Source organism: Cavia porcellus, unplaced genomic scaffold (genome assembly GCF_034190915.1).
Source record: "Cavia porcellus strain 051 isolate PalLab524CR breed Dunkin Hartley unplaced genomic scaffold, mCavPor4.1 scaffold_28, whole genome shotgun sequence".
Classification (NCBI taxonomy): Eukaryota; Metazoa; Chordata; class Mammalia; order Rodentia; family Caviidae; genus Cavia; species Cavia porcellus.
This window is the reverse complement of record NW_026947511.1, coordinates 11,992,043-12,013,788: the sequence shown is the minus strand read 5'-3', so window position 1 is coordinate 12,013,788 and position 21,746 is coordinate 11,992,043. Positions and strand designations below refer to the sequence as shown.

Below are 21,746 nucleotides of genomic sequence, written 5' to 3'. Positions count from 1 at the left end.
AGAGGAAAAAGAGAAAAACACAAAACAAACCAAAGCGGCGTAAGGGTACACGCAATACAGAACTACAAAACAAAACAAAACAAAACAAAACAAAACAAAACAAAAAACCATAACAGTAAGAAATTACCTGCTAGTAGATTACACACTATTTTCTTGAAAATAGTTCCTCAAATCACAGTATCAAAGAACACAAGGTGGACATTCAAACAGGGAGACTGCAAACAGCTGTGTTCAATGTTCCAAAAACATTGATAAAGTCAGCTATTTAACACCCCCAAACACACTTGCTGTTATATCCGTTAGAGCTCCTTTTCTTTTTTTTTTTTTTCCCTCTCTTTTTTACAACAAAATTTACACATCTTGGATTTTATTACTCCTTAGTGCTTATTACTTTCTTTGGGGGGGGGAAGAATACAGTCAAATATGGCAAAACAAAGCTGTCAGTCAATACCAAGGATAGACGTAGCACATGGTGTAGAACAGAGTACAAGTTTATCAACAATGGTTATCAACGTTGTCCCTTGTTTCCTTAAAAAGAATTGTCTATCTTATTAGATATTATAAAGTTGGACAAAACAGTAGAGAACAAGACCAATAAAACTTAGGCGTTGTAAACATTACAGGACTTCCAAAGAAGACAATAGTCAAACCAGAATGGGTATCTTAGTGAATCTTATTGTCTTCAAAGTAGTTGCCTATGTCTTCAAACTTGATACTATCATATAGAATGGAACAGAGTCTAATCAGTCAAAACAAGATCGTGGGAGTACTGCAGGACTTCAAAACAAGTTAATAGGAAATCGAAAAGAGTTACTATTTATATATCCTAATTTTTTTGAATTTTTTCTTTAATTAAGACAAACATAAGAAATGACTAAATAATTTTTTTTTGAAACAATAAGGGGGAGATTGAGATAAAACAGGACATAACAATATAACAATAGAGGTCACAGCATGACTGTTTCAATAACCTAGTACTTCACCACCTTATAACCTGACTTAATAGTAGTTACCATAGTGTCTTTTTCCTTGAAATATTTGGGTAAAACTTCATATACTCTAGCTTCAAATATTTTCATATCAAGAAGCCCAGAATAAAGCCTTTCTAATTAATGAGTGAAAACTTTATAAGGCTTCAAGGCCACCTAATGGGGAATCATGATTACCACATATTTTTATATATTTGAATCATTACTTACATTAGGGAAACTATTCGGTATTCACACATGCGAGATTGATTTATTTCACTTATGAGTATGGTCTCAAGCTGTGCCCATTTATTGATAAATATCTCAATGTGATCCTTCTTTATAGCTGAATAATACTCCATTGTATAGAAATACCACAACTTTTTTATCCATTCCTCAGTTGATGGGCACTTGGGTTGTTTGCAAGATCTGGCGATTACAAATTGTGCTGCTATAAACATAGGTGCACATATATCACTGTGGTATGATGCTTTCAGTTCTTCTGGGAATATGCCTAGAAGTGGAATAGCTGGAATAAATGGGATTTCCAGTCCCAACTTTTTGAGAAATCTCCAGACAGATCTCCACAAAGGCTGTACCAGTCTACACTCCCACCAGCAGTGCAGGAGAGTTCCTTTTTCCCCACAGCCTCTCCAGCATTTGTTGTCGGTTTTCTTGATCCTGGCCATTCTTTCAGGAGTGAGATGGTATCTCAGTGTGGTTTTAATTTGCATTTCTCTAATGACCAATGATGATGAGCATTTTTTCATGTATTTATTTGCCATTTGCATTTCTTCATCTGAGAATTGCATATTCATCTCAGATGCCCATTTTTGGATTGGATCTTTGAATTTCGGAGGTCTGAGTTTCTTTAATTCTTTATATGTTTTAGACAAGAGGCCCTTGTCTGAGAGAGAGTTCACTAAAATCTTTTCCCAGTTTGTGGGTTTTCTTTTCACTATGCTGGAGATTTCTTTTGACATGCAGAAACTTTTTAATAAGAAGTGGTCCCAGTTATTGATTCTGGGAAGTATTTCCCGTGCGGTTTGAGTCCTGTTCATGAATTCTTTACCTACTCCTATGTCTCCAAGGTTTCTACCTATTTTGTCTTCCAATAGATTTAGTGTTTCTGTTTTATTATTCAGATCTTTGACCCATTTACATTTTAATTTAGTACATGGTGATAGACATGGGTCTAGCTTTAGTTTTCGGCAAATGGAGAGCCAGTTTTTCCAGCACCATTTATTAAAGAGACTGTCGTTCTTCCAGTGAACCTGCTTGGCTCCTTTATCAAAAATAAGGTGGTTGAGTGTGTTCGTAGTTGTGGTTGTATCTTCTAATCTATTCCACTGATCTTCAGCTCTGTTTTGATTCCAATACCATGTTGATTTTACTACTGTTGCTTTGTAGTATAACTTCAAGTCAGGGATTGTGATGCCTCCTGCTTTGTCTTTGCTGCTTAGAATTGCCTTTGCGATTCTAGGTCTCTTCTGGTTCCAGATGAAATTTAGGAGTGATTTCTCTAGATCTATAAGGTATGTTGATGGTATTTCTATTGGGATTGCATTGAATCTGTATAACAGTTTTGGGAGAATGGCCATTTTCACAATGTTTGTTCTTCCTATCCATGAGCAAGGGATGTCTTTCCATTTTCTGAGATCATCTTCAATTTCCTTTTTCAGTGTATTATAATTTTCACTGTATAAGTCTTTCACTTCTTTCGTAAGAGTAATTCCTAAATATTTCATTTTTTTGCTTGCTAATGTGAATAGTCCAGTTTCTCTTATTTCCCTCTCTGTAATTTTGTTGTTCGTGTATAGGGATGCTATTGATTTCTGAGTATTGATTTTGTATCCAGCCACATTACTGAATTTATTTATTGTATCTAAGAGTATTTCAATGGAGTTTAGGGGGTCTTCTATGTAGAGTATCATGTCATCTGCAAACAATGATAATTTAACTTCTTCTTTTCCTATCTTTACCCCTTTTATTTCTCTTTCTTGCCTAATTGCTCTGGCTAGTACTTCCAGTACTATATTAAATAGGAGTGGTGATAAAGGACATCCTTGTCTTGTACCCGATTTTAAAGTAAAGGCTTTCAATTTTTGGCCATTTAGTATGATGCTGGCTGTTGGTTTGTCATAAATGGCCTTTATTATATTGAGGTAAAGACCATTTATTCCAATTTTCTGTAAAGTTCTTATCATGAATAAGTGTTGGACCTTATCGAAGGCTTTTTCTGCATCTATAGAGATGATCATGTGATTCTTATTTTTGGCTTTATTGATATGGTGGATTACATTTATTGATTTGCGTATGTTGAACCATCCTTGCATTCCTGGGATGAATCCCACCTGGTCATGGTGTATAATCTTCTTGATGATTTGCTGGATCCTATTTGCCAATATTTTATTGAGGATTTTTGCATCTGTGTTCATTAGGGAGATCAGTCTATAGTTCTCTTTTATAGTTGGGTCTTTCTCAGGTTTTGGTACTAGAGTAATATTTGCTTCCAGGAATGACTTAGGAAGGATTGCTTCCCTTTCAATTTCATTGAATAGTTTGAGGAGTGTCGGCATTAGGTCTTCTTTATATTTCTTGTAGAATTCTGCAGTGAATCCATCTGGGCCTGGGCTCTTCTTGGTGGGCAAGGACCCAATTACATTCTCAATTTCATTAGCAGAGATTGGGTTATTCAACAGTTTTATATCCTCTTGATCTAGCTTTGGTACTTCATATGCTTCTAAGAATCTGTCTATTTCTTCTGTGTTATCAAACTTTTGAGAGTAGAGGTTTTCGAAATAGGTGTTGATGATCCTCTGTATTTCTATTGGGTCTGTAGTGATTTCTCCTTTTTCATTTCTTATTGCATGAATTTGAGCTTTTTCTTTCCTTTTTTTAATAAGGTTGGCTAGGGGCTTATCGATTTTATTTATTCTTTCAAAGAACCAACTCTTTGATTCGTTGATTCTTTGGATTGTTTTCTTAGTCTCTATTGCATTGATTTCTGCTCTGATTCTTATAATTTCCTCTCTTCTTTTGGCTTTGGGCTTGACTTGCTCTTCTTTTTCTAGCTGTTTGAGGTGTAGCATCAAGTTATTTACTTGTATTCGTTCTGTTTTCCTGATGTGGGAACTCAGTGCAATAAATTTTCCTCTCAGAACGGCTTTCATTGCATCCCACAGATTCCGGTAAGTTGTATCTGCATTTTCATTTTCTTTTAGGTATTGTTTAATTTCTTCTTTAATTTCTTCTGTGACCCACTGATTACTCAAGAGTGTGTTATTTAGTTTCCATGTGTTTGCGGAATTTTTGCAGTATCCTTTGTCATTAATTTCTAATTTCAGAGCGCTATGATCCGATAATATGCAAGGGATGATTTCAACTCTTTTGCATTTGCTTAAATATGTTCTGTGAGCTAATATATGGTCTATTTTAGAAAATGATCCATGTACTGCTGAGAAGAATGTGTATTCTGATGTTGTTGGGTGGAACATTCTGTATATGTCTATCAAACCCATTTGTTCACAGGTGTGATTCAGTTCTGTTATTTCTTTGCTCATTTTCTGTCTGGTTGATCTGTCCCTTGGTGTCAGTGGTGTATTAAGGTCTCCTGTTACAATTGTGTTACTGATAATTTGAGTTTTCATTTCTGTTAATAATTGTTTTATATAACTGGGTGCTCTGGAGTTTGGTGCGTATATGTTTAAGATAGTTATCTCTTCCTCTTGGAGTTTTCCCCTTACGAGTATGTAGTGACCTTCTTTGTCCTTTATGGTCATTGTTGGTTTAAAGTTCACATTGTCTGCAAACAGAATGGCTACTCCTGCCTTTTTTTGGATTCCTGCTGCATGAAGAATTGTTTTCCATCCTTTGACTTTCAGTCTGTGAGTATCTTTCTGGGTTAGATGGGTTTCCTGTAAACAGCATATGGTTGGATTTTGTTTCTTGATCCATTCTGCTAGTCTGTTTCTTTTGATTGGTGCATTGAGACCATTTACATTAATGGTTATTACTGTTAAATGCTGGTTAATTGTAGGAATGTTATCTCTCTGCTGTTGCATCTTTATCTTTCGGTTCTGTTTAATTATTTGCTTTGCTTAGTGGTTTTTTCCTTTGTGTATCTAAACTGTCTTTCAATATTTTTTGCAGGGTTGGTTTGGTGTTCATGAAGTTCTTCAGCTGTTCTTTGTCATGGAAGTATCGTATTGCACCATCTATTTTGAATGATAGTTTTGCAGGATATATCAGTCTTGGTTGGAAATCATTTTGCTTTAGGATCTGGAATACTTCACTCCATGCTCTTCTTGACTTTATCGTTTGTGCTGAGAAGTCTGCTGTGATTCTGATAGGTTTTCCTTTATAAGTGATTTGTCTTTTCTCTCTGACAGCTTTTAATAATCTATTCTTGTGTTGGATTTCTGGGATGGTGACTATTATATGTCTGGGTGTAGTTTTATTTTGGTTATGACTGTTTGGAGTTCTATATGCTTCACTGATCCTGATGTCAGTTTCTGATCTCATGCTTGGGAAATTTTCAGCTATTACTTCTCTAAATATCCTCCTGACATCCTTCATGTTGTCTCCCTCTCTTTCATTAATCCCTATCATTCTTATGTTATTCTTCTTTGCATCGTCTTGCAGTTGTTGAATTGTTGTTTCCTGGTTCCTTGTTATTTTCAAAAGATCTTTCCTTTCCTGTTCACTAGCTGCAATCCTGTCTTCAAGGTCTGAAATTCTATCTTCACTTTCATTAAGGCGGTTTTTACAACTTTCAGTGGAGTTTTTTATTTCCTGTATATCTCTGTGCATCTGCATTATGTATTCTGTTTGTTTCTTATATTGCTCATCTAGGGATTCTATCTTTTTGTTTAGTTCCTCCAATTTTTTATCTGTGTTTTCTTTAGATATATTTAGAATCTCTTTCATTTCTTTTATCATTTCTTCTTTTATCTGGGAGATTATTTCGAGTTTGAATTTCTTTAAAGCTTCCTGGAGTTGCTTGTCAATTTCAGTGGCTATTGTGTCCGATATATGAGGTGGATGGGATATATTTTCTTCTATATACATCGCTCCTAGGGTTTCTTGAGATGGGCTGGAGGTTTGAGGTTGTAATTTGGTCTTTCGTTTTGTCATTTTCCTATATTTCTGTGTTTCAAGTGTTACTTGAAAGCTTCCTCAGGATCTGTTGAAAATCCCCTTCTATGTTTGGAGCTATTGGGACTCTGGCGCCGCGCTACTCCAAGCCATTAGGCCTACAGAACCAGTGGCCCTCCTCTGCCTGCTCAGAACTCCGCAGTTCCAGACAAGCTGGGCCTCAGGGACACTGTGCGCCCACCTGCCCCTTGGAAGCTCCACAGTTCTTCAATCGCAGCTGGGTTAGGGTACTCACCACAGGCCGCAGTGCTTCAGGAACCTGTGGACCCTCCCTGGTTGCAGAGATATCCACAGTCCTCCAGACACGCAGAGAGGCCAGTGAGGGCACCCCAGATCTGCCCAGCTCCTCCTCTGCAGACCTGTGGCCAGGCGCGGCAGCTAAACAGGCTGGGCTAGGCTGGTTGTGTGGGCCAGCCCACCTATCGGGAGCTCAGCAGGTCTCCAAATGAAGCCTGGAATGGGGAGGCTAATGTGGAAGCCTCAAACCCACCTCTGGCCTTCACTGCACCTGGAAGCCTGAGGGAACTCCAGGGACACCTACTTCTGACGAAAGATGCTGTTGGCCTCTAGCTCGGCCTCCTCCCTGGTCTTCTCCAGGCCCCGGCCTTGCAGCCGCTTCACCCTCTCCTCAGGACTCACGGTGAGCAGCACCACTAGGTCGGGCCTGAGAAGGTCCTGAGGCCACTGGTACACGGGGTCGTGGGCTGGGGGTAGATGCTGCAGACCCCCACTCACCTCGGTGGCAATGGCATAGGTGGCCGTACTGTGCCAGTACCTGTCTACAATCACAGGAGATCTGGTGGATGCTTCAGCTATTTCAGAAGCCACAATGTAATTGCCCAGAGAGTAAAAAGCTCTTCTAATGATATTTGGTTCATCATCGAAGATTTTCCTCCAGTGGCCAATGCAAGAGGGGGGTGACTGCAAGAGCACCGCCCCAAGCGCCTCTGAAATGGACCGCGTCACTGTGGTCTTACCAGTGGCATCCAGTCCCTCGATAACGATGACCGGGAACTGTCCTTTCCGCAGCTGCTTTGGACACTGATCAACCAGGTTGAGCACCGCCTGGGCTTCCGGAATAAAAGGTGTGCACTCCTCCAGGACAGCCCGGGCTGCATCCCGGTCAGGGAAGACCGCGGAACTCGGCAGGTCCAGTACCACGGGGTGCACTGGAGGCGCTGGGACCGGCACCACGCGTGCGCAGCTCACCTGCCGCTGCGCGTCCCCGTTCAGCTCCCAGAGCCGTAGCCACAGCTCGCCGCTCGCGTCCGCCTCGAACTCGCCGAGGTTCGGGCGCGCGGGCTCCGGGCAGGCTCCGAGCACCTGGAGGAGCGCGCCCCGCGTGTCGGGACCCGCGCGGGGGTCGTGCAGCAAGAAGCCGTGCCGGGCACCGGCGGCTGGTTCTCCTGGGCTTATGCATTGTGTTTTGCAACCTTCCTTTATATTTTATGGTATTCTAAAAATCTATATCTCAGACTTTGCATATTCTTCTAGAACAACAATTTGATCAGCTACACTGTAATACCATATAAATATTTCTTTATCACTCAGTATTAAGGTTGTTTCTCATTTTCATTACAACACTATATATTCTATGAGAGATGAAAAACAGTTTACAAGCTCTTAAGAACTTTTCCCAGGATGAAGTGAAAACAAATATTGATGAAAAAACTAGATTAATTATTAAGGCAATAGGAAGGATTTCAAGATAGTGCATCCAAAACTGCATTTCTTCCAGTGCAAACAATTACTAGAAGGGAAAAGCATCACTGAGAAAACATAACTGATGGCAGAGAAAAGTCAACCAGAGTTGCACATGAAGCACCAAGAAAGGGACATTTATTAAGGGCCTCCTTTGGTAATGCCCACCACTGTCTTAGGTCATCTCATGTCCAATATTGTATTCATTCAATCTTATTTAAAAACCAAATCATGTATTTGGATTCCTATTCTTTTTTAAAAATAGGAAATTAGGTCTTCTAAAATATAAAATCATACTGGCAGAACTTAAGTTGAAATGGAAGCTTGTACTTCTTTGGAAATGTAGAACTCTTACAGAGGAGGATTTTATCAATAATTACAAATTAAAAGTAATATATTCACTATGAAAAAATGTATTTCTTTCCTTTTTCTATTTTTAAGTCCAGTCTTTGCCCAAATTGATAAAATTAATTTGCTCAAATTAATGCATAATTCAATACTAAGCATTAATAATATAGAGGAGATTCTGAGTGTTTTTCTGATAGATTTTGTTTTTAAAATATAAAATGCTACACACTGAGACTTTGTGTGATGCCATTTTAGCTACATTTTAGAATTTTATATGGGTATATTCTGTATTATTTTTGTTATGCTTCATCATGTGCATCCAAATGAAGATTTCTTGCACTAATTCACTTCCAAAATAAACCTAAGACCAAATGTAAACATTTTCCAAGCAGAATATTAGAGCTAGTTTTTTGGTTTTTTTTTTTTTTTTTTTCTTTTTCTTTTTGAGACAGCGTTTCATTATGCAGTTCAGGCTGTCCTTGAGCTCACTTTGTAGCCAAGGCTGGTTTCAATCTCATAACAGTCCTCCTATGTCAGCCTCCTAAGTACTGGGATTACAGGTGTGTGCTACCAAGCCTGGCTTAGTTTATATTTCTTTTATCAAGCAACGCAAAGGAATATTTATTTAGCATCATCAGGAAAATGCAGGACCTCTAGTCACAAACCACTTCAGTACAATCTGCACCTCCCTGTAAAATGTCCAGGCAATACCAGAAGCCTGAAATTTCTTCTAAAACCATTTGTAGAACTTGCCTGTTACATAAACGTTGTTTCCCCTCTATATCAAGCAATGTCAAGACACAACAAAACATTAGGGAAAGACTAGATTTGGTTTAGAGAGATCCCAGTACCAAGTAGAACTACTAAAATCTTTAAACTTTCATGGGGCACATGGCTACTACAGGCCCAAGAAGTTCCCACTCAGTTACAAAGAGCACCCCTCCTCTGTTTACCAAGTCAAAAAATATCTTTCTCCCCACTCAGTTACCCTGTTCAACCTCTTCCCAAAAAAATCAAGCCAGAAAGTACAATAATAACAAACTATAGTAACAACAGAACTCCTCCATTTCCTAATTTAAATCATCTACCGAAGTAGACAGCAGATATTAAATTTACATTTAATGACCTTTTTGTTACATTTGAAGATAACTCCATTGTTTATTTTTTAACCAAGAAATTTAACTTTAATTCTGTCTTTATCTCCTTTTTGTTCTCTTGCAATTTCTGTTTTTGCCCTTTCAAGCTAGTCTTTCTTAACTTTTTAATTTATTTTATGTTTATTTATTTATTTTGGTACCAGGGATTAAACTCATGACCTCACACTTGCTAGGCAGGCGCTTATGCCGCTGAGCTATGCCCCTGGCCCTTTCTTGACTTTCTAAACATTTTTTCCTATCATGTGCTTTTCTTACTTTTGCTCATGTCTTGTCCAATGTACCTGAGATTTAAAAAAAAAACAAACAAAATTTGTCCCTTCCCTTTTGTTGTTTCCCTAGTTGTGAATGTATATTATACTTAGGCAATAAACTTTTCTATATTTCTAACAAATTTAGATAAAAAATATTACTTAAAATTCTCTCTTGATTGTCTTTCACCAATTGGCTGTCCTTGTGGGACTTTTATGCACAAAATAAAAGTATGTCTCTTTGTACTTCAGATCACAATTACAGAGCAGCATATACTATACACCCGATAGACATGAATTTGGAAAATTCTAAATACTCTTCCCCGTGCCAGCTCCTCTTCCATCTTCTTTCCCATTTGTTTTTCTGCTATTTTCTTTGAAACACTTCCCACTGGTGGAATCCAGAATTACAAATCTGACCTTGCCCAACAGTGAACTCTGGCAATTTTTTTGATCAGGTCAGACAAGATCAACTGTTCCCTCCAATGTTCCAAAAAACAGAAATTTTGAACCTCAAATCTGGCTTCTTCTTTCTTGATCAAATGGATACTAACACTGCAAATATAAAACCAAAGATGTACAAAAAAGGAAAGAGTGTGTCCAAATTCTGACTCTATTTTTAATCACTTTGCACTTGAAAATTTTTATTTTCTTGTCTTTCCTAAACATGTATAAATTCAGAAAAACCATGAAAATCAGTTTATCATGTCATTCAATTGTATTCCAAGATGGAATTTTCAGAAATAGGTTGGCAAAAAAAGAGAAATAATATGTATTAAGTATTGGAAAATTAGGTTCAGGTTAAATTTACTTCTGATTAATTGTGTGCCATTATAATTTACAAAATTGCCATTTCAAAGTCTTTCATATATTTTACAAGTATCTATTGGGTAGTTAGCATACCATTAGGCTAAAACGTTTTGGGCCAAACATCAATGAGTGCAAGATAGTCCCTACACTTAGCAAGCTCACAATTCAATGAGAAAGACAGACAAAAGAAAGCAAATAGTTACTGCACTGGTGCAACAGCACGGAGCAATAACAGCCTTTCTTGGGAGGATGCAGGTGGCACTAATGTTATCCACGTAGGTGGTTAAAGAAAATTTGGCAGAGCAGACATTTCAGTCAAAGCTAGTGTGTTCAGGATGGCTAACACAATAAAGTTAGGAAACATGAGAATGGAAAATATCCCAAGCAGAAGAGCTGAAGGGATAAGAAAGCATGGCAATGCCAAGTGACTGAGCATATGAATAACCCCTGAAGGGAAGTCAAAGATATAGCCCAGAAGGGACTGTGCCATGCTGAGGACTTAAAAACCTCATCCTTTCCACAAGGAGTTGTGAAATTCTAGACCTTAGAATTAGAGGTTAATAAATATGATAAAGTTATATCATTACTAATACTATTAAGTGTTTAGTATTTTAAACGAACATTAGTATTTGATCCTCAGAAGACTATGAAGGAGGAATTATTATTATCCTGATTTTATATGTAAGAAAATTGAGGCTCACAGATCTACAGGGGCAGGAACAGAAAAATAAAATAGGAGACCATTCTTAAATTCAGGTTTTGAGAATACACTTGAACTAAGAGTTAGTTGCATTGCCAAGGGAATTTTTTTTTTGTACCAGGAATCAAACTCACAACCTTGTGCTTGCCAGACACGTACTGTTCCACTGAGCTATATCCCTGGCCCAGGGGAAATATTCCATCAGAGAGAGTGGGGGAGACATTGATTACTGAAAGATGGCCACACTAAAGGAGACTGACTTTTCACACTGCTGGTCCATGCACTTTTCTGCTTGTGCCTCCAATGGACGTTATTAGCAGGAGCACTATGTCATGATGTAGGGCTTGCTACATGCGAGGTTTAAACACTTCCCGGCTGCTTTCTCATTCAACTTCACAGCACTGGCTACAACCGCTTGTTGCCCAGTGCACGAAGGAAGATGTGTTGCTTTGGGAGAGTATGTGAGTATATGAGTCTTTCTTATGATATTGGCTGTAACTCTATCCCACTTTCTGCTCTTGGCCTCTTTTTTCTCCCATCCATCCTCATCCAGACAACAGTGCTGTTCCACAAACCTACAGGTTTTCTTATTCTGGAACCTCTCAATTCAGAGTCAAGGTGCTCTCAGTATAACTGGTAATTATACTGCCACTTCTTTTCTCTCTTTAGAAATTATCTATCTATACCTAATACTAGTTTAGCATTTCATATATATCAGGAGTTCTTCCAAAGCCCGCTAAGTGCAACGTTCATGTATATTCACAATGACTCTATCTGATAGAGATATCATTACTGCTTCAGCTGAGTATACTGAGACACAGAGCAGTTAAATAACTTGCCTGGAAAATACAGCATGACACAGGGTAAAGGTTTAAACCCAGTCAGATTCTTAGGTCTGCATTCCAAAAAATTTGGTGTTGTCCTTGACTTACAGTTTTCTTCTCTCAAAATGCAAGCACTCAGTAACATAAAATATTTCCGAAATTTGACCACTTTTTATCACCACCGCTTCCATCACCTCTCTAATGCAAGCCACTGTCATCTTCTAGCTGGATGCTATAATGTCTTGTATTGGATCTCCCACTTCTCTTCTATCCTCTCTGACAACTAGAGAGAGTTAAGTACTATAAGTAAGGTGATTGTCTCCAATATAAAACTTATAAAATGGTATCCCAAAACTCAGCTTCAATACATCTTCTAAAACCAAAACCAATGCAAAAACTCATTATGCACAAAACAGAAAAATTTGAAATAAAAACAGGACTAGACCTTGCGTTTACATTCCTTGTTTTCCTCATCCTAATTCAAGCTCTACCTCTTCTCTTTGATATATCCCCAACAATCAGAAGGATCCTGTTGACATGAGTAAAATATTTCTAATCTTCTGGATTTGCGTCCCAGCACAAAAGACATGTGGATAACAAAGTCCTTCATACTCTGGCTATCCATATCACTCTGACCCTGACTACATCTCTCCAAACTCGCTTAGGCCCTCCTGTAGCACACTGGCCTCTTCACTATTCAAGATGCTCCCAGCTCAGTCTTTACATTTTGGAGCTGCTTCCCAGAAAGCGCTACCCAAATCCTTACTTTACCCAGATCTCTTCCCACATGATCAAGACCACACTTTATAAATGCCCACCAACCCATGAGCACATTCCTCACATTCCTCTACCACAGTGTGTTTTTATCTCTTCAGAAATCATCATGAATGCTTTATATTTACTGATCTTATTTATTGACTCTTTCACTCACTATAAAACTCTATGAAATGATTTTAGGGGACAGCATCAGTTGTGTTCTGTTACATCCTCAGTGTATTGAAAATTCTTAAAAAGATAGTTGATCCATACTTTTCAATTATTAAGTGGTAAATATTAGTGCATGCATTCATCTAATTCCAAGGTGCCCATGCTAGCTGTGTATAGTTTTGAATACCATGTCTCAGTAAATTGCAATGGGAACTACTCTTTAAAAATGCTATTGCCTCATATCTGAAGAATTTATAACATGCTAAGTTAGAAAACATATTACAAAACATTATTTCAAATTGATCAAGCTTTTCAGTAGAAGTTCAGTTTACTTAAAAATACTTATCTGGGATTCAAGTTAACCTCTTAGATTAGGTCAACATTGGGAGAGGGGGTTGTTTAAGATCAAGTGTGTATGTTATGGTTTGGGTTTTTGTGGTTGCCTTTGCAGTGCTGGGTATTGAGCACAGGTACCTTTTTTTTTTTTTTTTGTCTTTTTTTTTGTTTGTTTGTTTTTATCGGTACCAGGGATCGAACTCACGACTGCCTGCTTGCAAGGCAGGCGCTTATGCCGCTGAGCTAAATCCCCAGCCCCCAGGTACCTTTTTTTGCTAGGCAAGTGCTCTACTACTGAGCTACACACCAGCCCCCTTAAGTCTCTGTTGCAGCAAATTCTGAATTTCCTGTCTTGATTTCCAAAGACTTGAGACTAAATTCAGAAGCTATAGAATCTTATCGATAACTTTAGATTGAATTCCTGTGGGGTCAAAAGACCTTTCTAATGTCAAAATATCCTTAATCACTTTTACTTAATTATTAACCAAAACTAAAGATAGGTTTTGCAAATAGAAACTCATCAGGTCACCATGAACTTTTATCTTTTGGATAGAAAAGAAGAAGTTCAGCAAATCTACCACACTTGGCCAAAAGACTATAGATTTTTCCTTTAAATAAATAGCTGTTAAGACATACGTTAGTAACCTCATTAGGCCTTCCATGGCATGCCTGCTCTTGCAGGTTCAAATCAACTCAGTGGGAAAGTTTGAGAAAGTCCTGATGAAAAAACAATTTTAGTAACTTGAGAAAAGTACAAGAGTTAGCCAGGGATATAGCTCAGTGGCACAGTGCCTGCCTGGCAAAGCAGAGGCTGTGAATTCAATTCCTAGTAGCAACAATAACAAAAAAAGTGCAAGAATTAGATTTTGTCTTAAAGCTAGTGCTTTTTTTTTTTGTAAATCCTCAAAAATGACTTTTGCAGTTTTATTTATCTGTTTTAAGACTTATATTGTCTCATAGATACTTCTTCAACTATATTTGCTAGCAGTTTGAGATCATAAACGGAGAACAGATTTCAAAGGACTCTGTGTATGGTATCCATAGAAACAATATTTACACTCAAAATGTGTCAGTTGAGCTACTTGTCCCAGCCTAAATTTCTATATGTATATCAGATCACCTCTGTCAGAAAGAAATTACAATTGTTCCTGACAAAATACAAAATCAGTATTTCTTTAAAAACTGCTTTTGCAAAGTATAGACACTAAAACTAATATGTTAATTTTCTGAGTTAATAGACTGCCCATAAAACATAATGCCCTACAGCTGGGGGTAGTTGGGGCTGGCATACAGAGAATAGTAAGTAAATTCTTCTTAATGAATGAAGCTGGTCATGGCAGTTCATGCCTGTAATTCCAGCACTTGGGAAGTTAAGGCAGGAGGGACTGCTGTGAGTTCAAGGCCAGCCTAAATTACAGAGCAAGAGCTTGTCTCAATAAAAAAAAAAATATAAAGAATGAAAACTGAATAAATTTGGGTCGAAAGTAAGCAAGAATCATCAGAAATGTTGTAGACAAAAATGGTCATGGTTATCTGCCCAGCCTAACTTATCCCTATAAATCTAATGAATATTCTCCTTCTACAAACTATTTTTTCCTTTGGTTTTCTAAATTACATTGAAGTATTACATTCTAAATAATAGTTGTTAATTAGGTTGGAGGTCTTTTCTCCTATCACTTTGTAATAGAATACTTATTGCTATTGCTACTAATAACAGTATGATTCCTACTATTAATGATATTAATATTATTAGAATTAACATGTTATTGCTATTATATTACTTATTTTATTTTATTTTATTTTATTTTAGTACCAGGGATCAAACCCATGACCTCACATTTGCTGGGCAGGCACTTATGCCACTGAGCTAAATCCCTAGCCCTAAATAATGGTAATTTTAGAATTTTAGTAATGCAATACCTTGAAAGTGAATTTTCCTGAAACCATCACTTCAGCTTCACTTTTTTTCTGTCATTTGATTTTTAAAATTTTTTTTATTTTAAAGATAGTAAAATATAACAACACAATACAGAACAAAGCCCATAAAAACAATGCAGTGAAATTGGAAAAGAACTTCAGAGCAAGATACTGGGATAACAATAATAGGTACCATAGTATATCTTGTTACCTTCACAATAGTTGCCCATTACATTAGGAATAGCAAAATCAAACCAAAAACAGAAACAATAAAACCAATCAAAATAGAATATTGAATAGGGCAAAACAATTAGAACAAAGTAAAACAGTGAAAACAGTATTGGCCTTCAAAGACAAGACAGAAGGGAGTCCCCCATATTTGCAATATTGCATGCTGTCATCCTCCCAAGAGATGCTCAGACCTCTGGTCCCAAGTCAGCATAATCAACGAAACAATACAAGCGTTTAGTTGCTTTACGTACCTTATTTGCTATCAACTCCGGCTGATCTTGAAACCACAGGGTTACTAAGAGGTGGAGGGAGCAGACAGGGGCTGTCTCTCCCTGGCGTGCCTGCAGCTCTCCCCACTTACCAGAAAGGCTAGCTCCTTGCTTTCTTGGTTGGTCCCCCAAGTTCCAGCATGGCTGATTCTTGGGAGACGCTGACTTGTTCTGTCCCTGGAGTGCGCCATTTACCAGGAAGGATTGTCACTTACTCTTTAAACCAGTTTCCAGTATTGCTAATGGCTAATTCACTATTTCTTAAAATAACAACAGAAATCAGTATAGAAAATCTGATGCATTAATCAGAAATTTTTCATAATAATTTATACTCAAGTACACTAGAATTATATTTGACTTGAATCATTGCAAAACACATTTTCTCTTCTCAGGCAGCAGAGCATACTAGGTAGAATGAAAACTTGGCTAGAACCTCACCAGTCACATCTCACCCAGCAGGACCACATGCGCTTGCCCCTGTGGATAAGGGAGCTTCAGGGCCACAAGCCGCCACCACTTGTTACCTTCAGAACAGCTGCATTCCTGTTCTGTGAACTTGTGCATCTGAGCCATCATCACATCTGAAAAGGGGTTCAAATCATGTTGCATGTTTCTGTTTTTAAACAGAAAGTATAGACAACAAAATGCTATTCATTACTACATACTTGACATGGACCTATATGAATTTCCACACTTTCGTAGATTTCACAAAGTGTTTCAGGGACTCAACTGGGTGAAATGTGGTGCATGCTTCGAAGGATCATGTTTTGTAAAAATCCACGTCATGTTATTGCATCATGTTTGCATGATGACTTCTGAATAGCTGTCATCAGCACACTCTGTTCTAGAAACTTGTGTTTGGAGAGTAAGTAACTCTCTTAGGCAACACACAGACTAGATAAATGAAGCTCAGTCTCAGAATTTTGGTGCCGTCACGTAGTTTCATTTGGTGACAATGTCTTTTCCCCACATTTGTAAGAACTTCATATCATTTTAACTGATGTGAATTAATTTGTTTTTGAGCACTTGGTGACATCTTGAAGTAACTGGATTGAGAATCTGCATTTTAATTGGAGAATGGGTTACTATTTAGTTTTGACTTTTAAATTTCATCAAAGCTGAACATTTAAATAAACAACAATTTTACTGACTACATTCAACTAGTCTTGTTTGTGTGTGGCTATTTGTTGCCCTAAATTTAATGACGCATTTATAGAGAATGTTTCCTATGAATGTCCTTTGTGAAAAGGATAGTTTGGACTAGGCAACAATAATTTATTTAATTTATCTTAAACTTGGTTTCAGTGAGCAACCCTAATTACCCTGATTTTTTGCTGATAATCATTCTCAATGGAATCAAATCACAAATCCGGGGATGGATTGAGCGGCACCCAGAAGGAAGCAGCCCTCCGCGCACTGGTCCAGCGCACGGGATATAGCTTGGTCCAGGTACGAATGTCTTATGGTATCTGGTGAGAATCACCACCAAATTCATGGTGGTGGGATACTAGTGGCCTCAGGTGTAAAACTTGAATGATTTGGCTGTCCTTTTCCAAAAGAGAAGTATATCATTTCTGTTTCATAGGCGACCCTGAAGGTCATTCTTACTTCTCCTCTGGGCTATCCAATTAAACTTAGCTTGTCAATTGAAAATATAAGCCATATCCATAGTCACAGTGTTGAAAGTATATTTTAGAATATGCAATGGTAGCTGGAATTTTCAGTCCTTAGTGGAATTGACAAGAGCAAACTACTCAGAAACTAGCTTTGGTTTCTAAAGAAATTTGTGAGGTATAGGAGGACTTATCTGTGTGAGTGCCCAAAGCTGAATATTCTGTCATTCTATCTTTTTCTGATTTGTTTGTTTGCTTGTTTGTTTAGAATACCTGCCCACCAGCTTAGGATATGTAACTCTATCCTCTGTCCATGTTTAGCACTTATGAAAAGGAAAAAAGAAAAGAAAGCAACTTTTAAGTTGTCTATATACAGACTTTGTTTGTTAAAAATTACTTGTGAATTATTATTGTCATATGATAACTTCATAAGAAAACTTATGCTGCATTAAAAATCAAATTAGTGTTCCGATTAAAGTCACTCTACCAACAGTAAGACAAAATATTGTAATTCCTCGGTATCTTCTTTCACCCACATACTTTTCCAGCTTAACCAAATCTAGGTACTATCAGGAATACGAATAGTACCTATTGTTAACAATAAAAAAATATAGTTTTGTCTTTTCATTAGTTGTTTCTTTGTCAGATTGCTGCAGAAGACACTAAATTCTAGTTCCATGAATCATGAAATATTTTGTTATACATAATATGATGTTTGAAGTTATTCATAGTTTAGTCCTAATGAGCATTATTAGACTATTTTAAGATTTCAGAAAGTTTCATTTTCATGACTAACTTCATTTAAATCAAGGATGAAACTGATGTATTTATGTCATTTCTTAATAAAAGTCAACATGCTTTAGAACCATCAATAAACTTTAAGTGCTTTAAGCTCTAAAATTAATATTTCAACATAAATTATTAAAATGTTTATACACTTTTCCACTGCACTAAAGGAATTTATATATGCAAAAAATTCTATAGAGTTCATAATCTATAAAACCAAGGTACTTTATATAATTTTTAACGCATGAATGTACTGTTAGTTGAAAAAAGTTTCCATTCCTTTTGTAATTAACATTTCTGTAAATATAATAAGATCAAATTGTTTTCCAAATTCTTGGCTTTTTATTTTATTCTGTTTTTATTTTTAGTTTCCTGGTATCTGAAACATTTATGGAAAGACAATAATAGTATAAAGCACTTCTTTAAAATCCAGAGGTCAATCTTTATATATAAAGATGGTCCCCTTCTCTGACAATACAAAATATGATGGAAATATGTATAAACCTGCCCAAAGCAGCATTTATATTACTCTGCTATCACAAACCTAAGTGTGTAAAGTGAAAAAATTATTAACTAAAATAATATAAATTGACCATTTAATTTGACAGTGGGAACTGATTTTTTTTTACCCAGATGAAATTCATGACTGTTTTGCTAGCTTTCAAGTAATGATAAAAACTTTCTTCACTTAAATACGAATGTTTAGTCTAAAGACTTAATAACATTATTTTTTTTTCTCACTATGTCAGGGCAACAAGTGATTTCTATTCTCCCTGTTTATGATAGTTCATACTTCCAATACCAGTTTGCTAACTATAACATCTGACTCAGAGTTGAAGCAAAAGTAGGAATAAGAAAGAAGCAAAGGAGAGGGAAGGAAATTGTTTTATTTGGCTCATTTTGGCATTGGGGTGCCTGGGCCCAACAGACAAGAGCTTTTTAGAGTCTTTGTAGGACTATCAGCGATATCCTCAACCCCACTGTCAGAGCTCTCACCTGGCTGTATTTCTTGGCTCAGCTTCTTCCGTCAGGCTCTCGTTTGACATTAGGCAGCCCTCTTGGAGAGGATGGAATATAACAAGGGATTCCTACCTGTAACCAAATTCTGGTTTGCTGTACACACATATTTTTTTGACTCAGTGAAACTCTGGAAGTACAGGTGATGCAAAGCAAGCAGGTCCCCTCACCAGCATTAAAGCAGCAGGCTGTCCCCTCAGTCACCTGTAAGTTGTTTGATGTAAAAGAAGAGATCCACCAGGCTATTGTTTTCTCCAAACACGAAGCAGAGAAAAGTACGCGTCCATCTCCCTAAGTACTGCACTCACCACTCTTTTCCTCTGCCTTGGGGGGGGGGGGAGTCACTTCTTTTCCCACAGGGAGAGAGAATTAACACTCAATGAAATGGCAGATACCCTCAAATATCTTTGTGTGAGTTCCAAAATCTAACTCTCCAATTTTAGCTTTCCTAAGCTGGGATGCTGTGGGAGAGGTAAGAATGCAAAAGCAGTTTCCTGCTACCTCTTTGTCCAGCTAAAGAGTCAAATTTCATCTCAAAGTCATTTTACAAGTAAAATTATATTCAGTTAGTAAAGTGGTCATTTAAAAAACTTAGGCAGAAAATTGTGACACATTATTTTTATAGCAATATAAAGAGTGTGCAAATAATTTTTTAAAAGAAGACTCAGAGGCGAGGACGGAGCTCAACAGAATAAGCTACTTCCTGGCAAGTGCAAGGCCCTGAGCTTGATTCGCAATAGCAGGAAAAAAACCCAAACAACAAAAAAAGAGAGACCCTAAAACAGCACTGGAGAGTTTACTCCACCATAACGTCTTATTCCATTACCCTAGTGCTATGATTTAAGAACATTTCATAAGAGAAGAAAAGTAACGTTATGATTTTAAGTGACTTATATGAAATACTCATATAAAGTCAATCTGTATACTATTTTGATCTTACATAGTCAGAAGACAGTTAACAATGAAGATTTGTATCACAACAAAATAATAGAAAAAATTTATTCAGTACCATTATTGTAGTAGCTTGGCATATATTAATTCATTTAATCCTACTGAAACAGTATGAAGTAGCTTCTCCAGTCATCTCCAGGTTCCTGGTAAGAGAAACAAGCCTTTTAAAGAGGTTGAATAACTTTCAGAATTTATGAACTACAATGCCTTTGCTATTGACCAAAATTTCCATTCAGATCTAGAGAACTAAAAGTAGCTATAATATAATCTTTAAGACTGTCATGATAGAGGTTAACATATGAAGGAATACAGAAAAAAATTCTTTGTTGAAAACTAATCATTGTAGAAAGACTCACTTGAAACAATATTTGTTAAAATTATTATTGGTTCAAAACTCTCCAGTAACACAGAATCCTAAACATTTCAAAAGTAGCTTTTTAGGCCTAAAACCTCCAATCAAAATGTAAATACATAGGAGATGTATTTACATACATAGCTGGAGATTTAGCTCAGTGGCATAAGTGCCTGCCTGGCAAGCACTAGGGTTGTAAGTTCAATCCCCAGTACCAAAAAAAAAAAAAAAAAAGTGAATACATAGATGATTAAATATTTGGGAATGACCTGGAAGATGCACTTTGAGTTTGCCTGATTTTAAAGCACAAGACCTATAACCCTATAATCTAACCTGCTCCCTACTACATACAAGTTCTGTGCCCTTGAATAAATGCTTTAACTGCTTTATGCCTTCACTTGTCAAACTATCGGGTAGGTCTTGCCCCACTCTATTAGGGATAATTTTATGATTCTAGTATCTTTTGAATCTACTCATTTTCACCAAACTGAACATTTTGGTTGAAAGAGTAGACCAAGCTTGTCAAGATACAACTTTGAACTCAGTAATTTATAGAAAATCCTTTATGCTTTTAGTCCTCCTACTTTGGATTATACAAAAGATTAATATAATTATCAAATAGCTGAACAATTTATAATAGCCAGATCTTGGAAACAATCTAAGTGCCCATCAACTGAGGAATGGATAAAAGAGCTGTGATAGTTTTATACAATGGAGTACTACTCAGCTATAAAGAATGATCACAATGAGATATTTATAAATAAATGGATGCAACTTGAGATCGTATTCATAAGTGAAATAAATCAAACTCACATGTATAAATACCGTATGGTTTTCCTAGTGTAAGAAATGGTAAAAGTACATAAGATTTTATGGTAATCATGATTCCCCATTACATTGCTTTGAAGCCTTATTCATTATTTGGAATGGTTTTATTCTGCTTTGTTTGATTTTATTATGTGTGATGGTATGAACAGCTACTTTGAAGAAAACAAGACATTATGGCAGCCATTGCTGATTTAATATCACTTGCTTTGAAGTCCTACCATGCTTTTGTTTTTCTATTTCCATTGGTTCTATCATGTTGTGTCTTATTGGATTTTATTAAGTGTGACAGTACAAACAAAGTTTTTATGGAAAATGAGATACTATAGTAGCCATTGTTCATTGTCTGTTATTTAGTTCTGAATGCCTTCTAATACTTTCATTCTCATGAATCGTTTTGTAATATTTTGTTATGTTTGATATTGTATGTGAAGGTATGCTCAACTATTTCAAAGAAAGAGACATTATGGTAGCTACTGTTAATATCTAGTTGTCTTGTAAAGTGCTGTGTTGCTTACATTGTTCTGTTCTGATCTACTTTGTTCTGTTCTCCTTTGTTTTATTCTCTTTAAAATAAAATTTTAAAAAATATAATTATTTAAAAAATCA

General features: G+C 36.8%; 2 protein-coding genes across 4 annotated transcripts in view; one reads left to right on the top strand and one right to left on the bottom strand.

Moving 5' to 3' along the window:
• The window catches only part of A1cf (APOBEC1 complementation factor), an 87,121-nt gene that overhangs the window by 17,052 nt on the left and 48,323 nt on the right, over positions 1-21,746 (top strand). For 2 of the 3 annotated variants that reach the window (XM_013156973.3, XM_003473560.4), the window contains exon 2: positions 16,899-17,042. The exons of the other annotated variant lie outside the window; for it this stretch is intronic. In XM_013156973.3, the coding sequence (XP_013012427.1) occupies positions 16,944-17,042 (99 nt within the window). In that variant the 5' untranslated portion in view covers positions 16,899-16,943. The remainder of the gene's footprint in view (positions 1-16,898; positions 17,043-21,746) is intronic. 3 annotated transcript variants of the gene reach the window in all.
• LOC100731214 (UMP-CMP kinase 2, mitochondrial-like) lies at positions 6,525-16,202 on the bottom strand. The gene is made up of 2 exons (XM_063239581.1): positions 16,046-16,202; positions 6,525-7,531 (listed from the first exon to the last, which is right to left on the bottom strand). The coding sequence occupies exons 1-2, from the start codon at positions 16,200-16,202 to the stop codon at positions 6,663-6,665; spliced, it is 1,026 nt and encodes a 341-aa protein (XP_063095651.1). The 3' UTR covers positions 6,525-6,662.

Excerpts from the sequence above, each read along its gene's own strand:
- LOC100731214 (XM_063239581.1), bottom strand. The coding sequence starts at position 16,202 with ATGCAACATGATTTGAACCCCTTTTCAGATGTGATGATGGCTCAGATG. Across the intron at positions 7,532-16,045 it reads AGCGCATGTGGTCCTGCTGG|GAGAACCAGCCGCCGGTGCC; the intron begins GTGAGATGTGAC and ends GCATAAGCCCAG.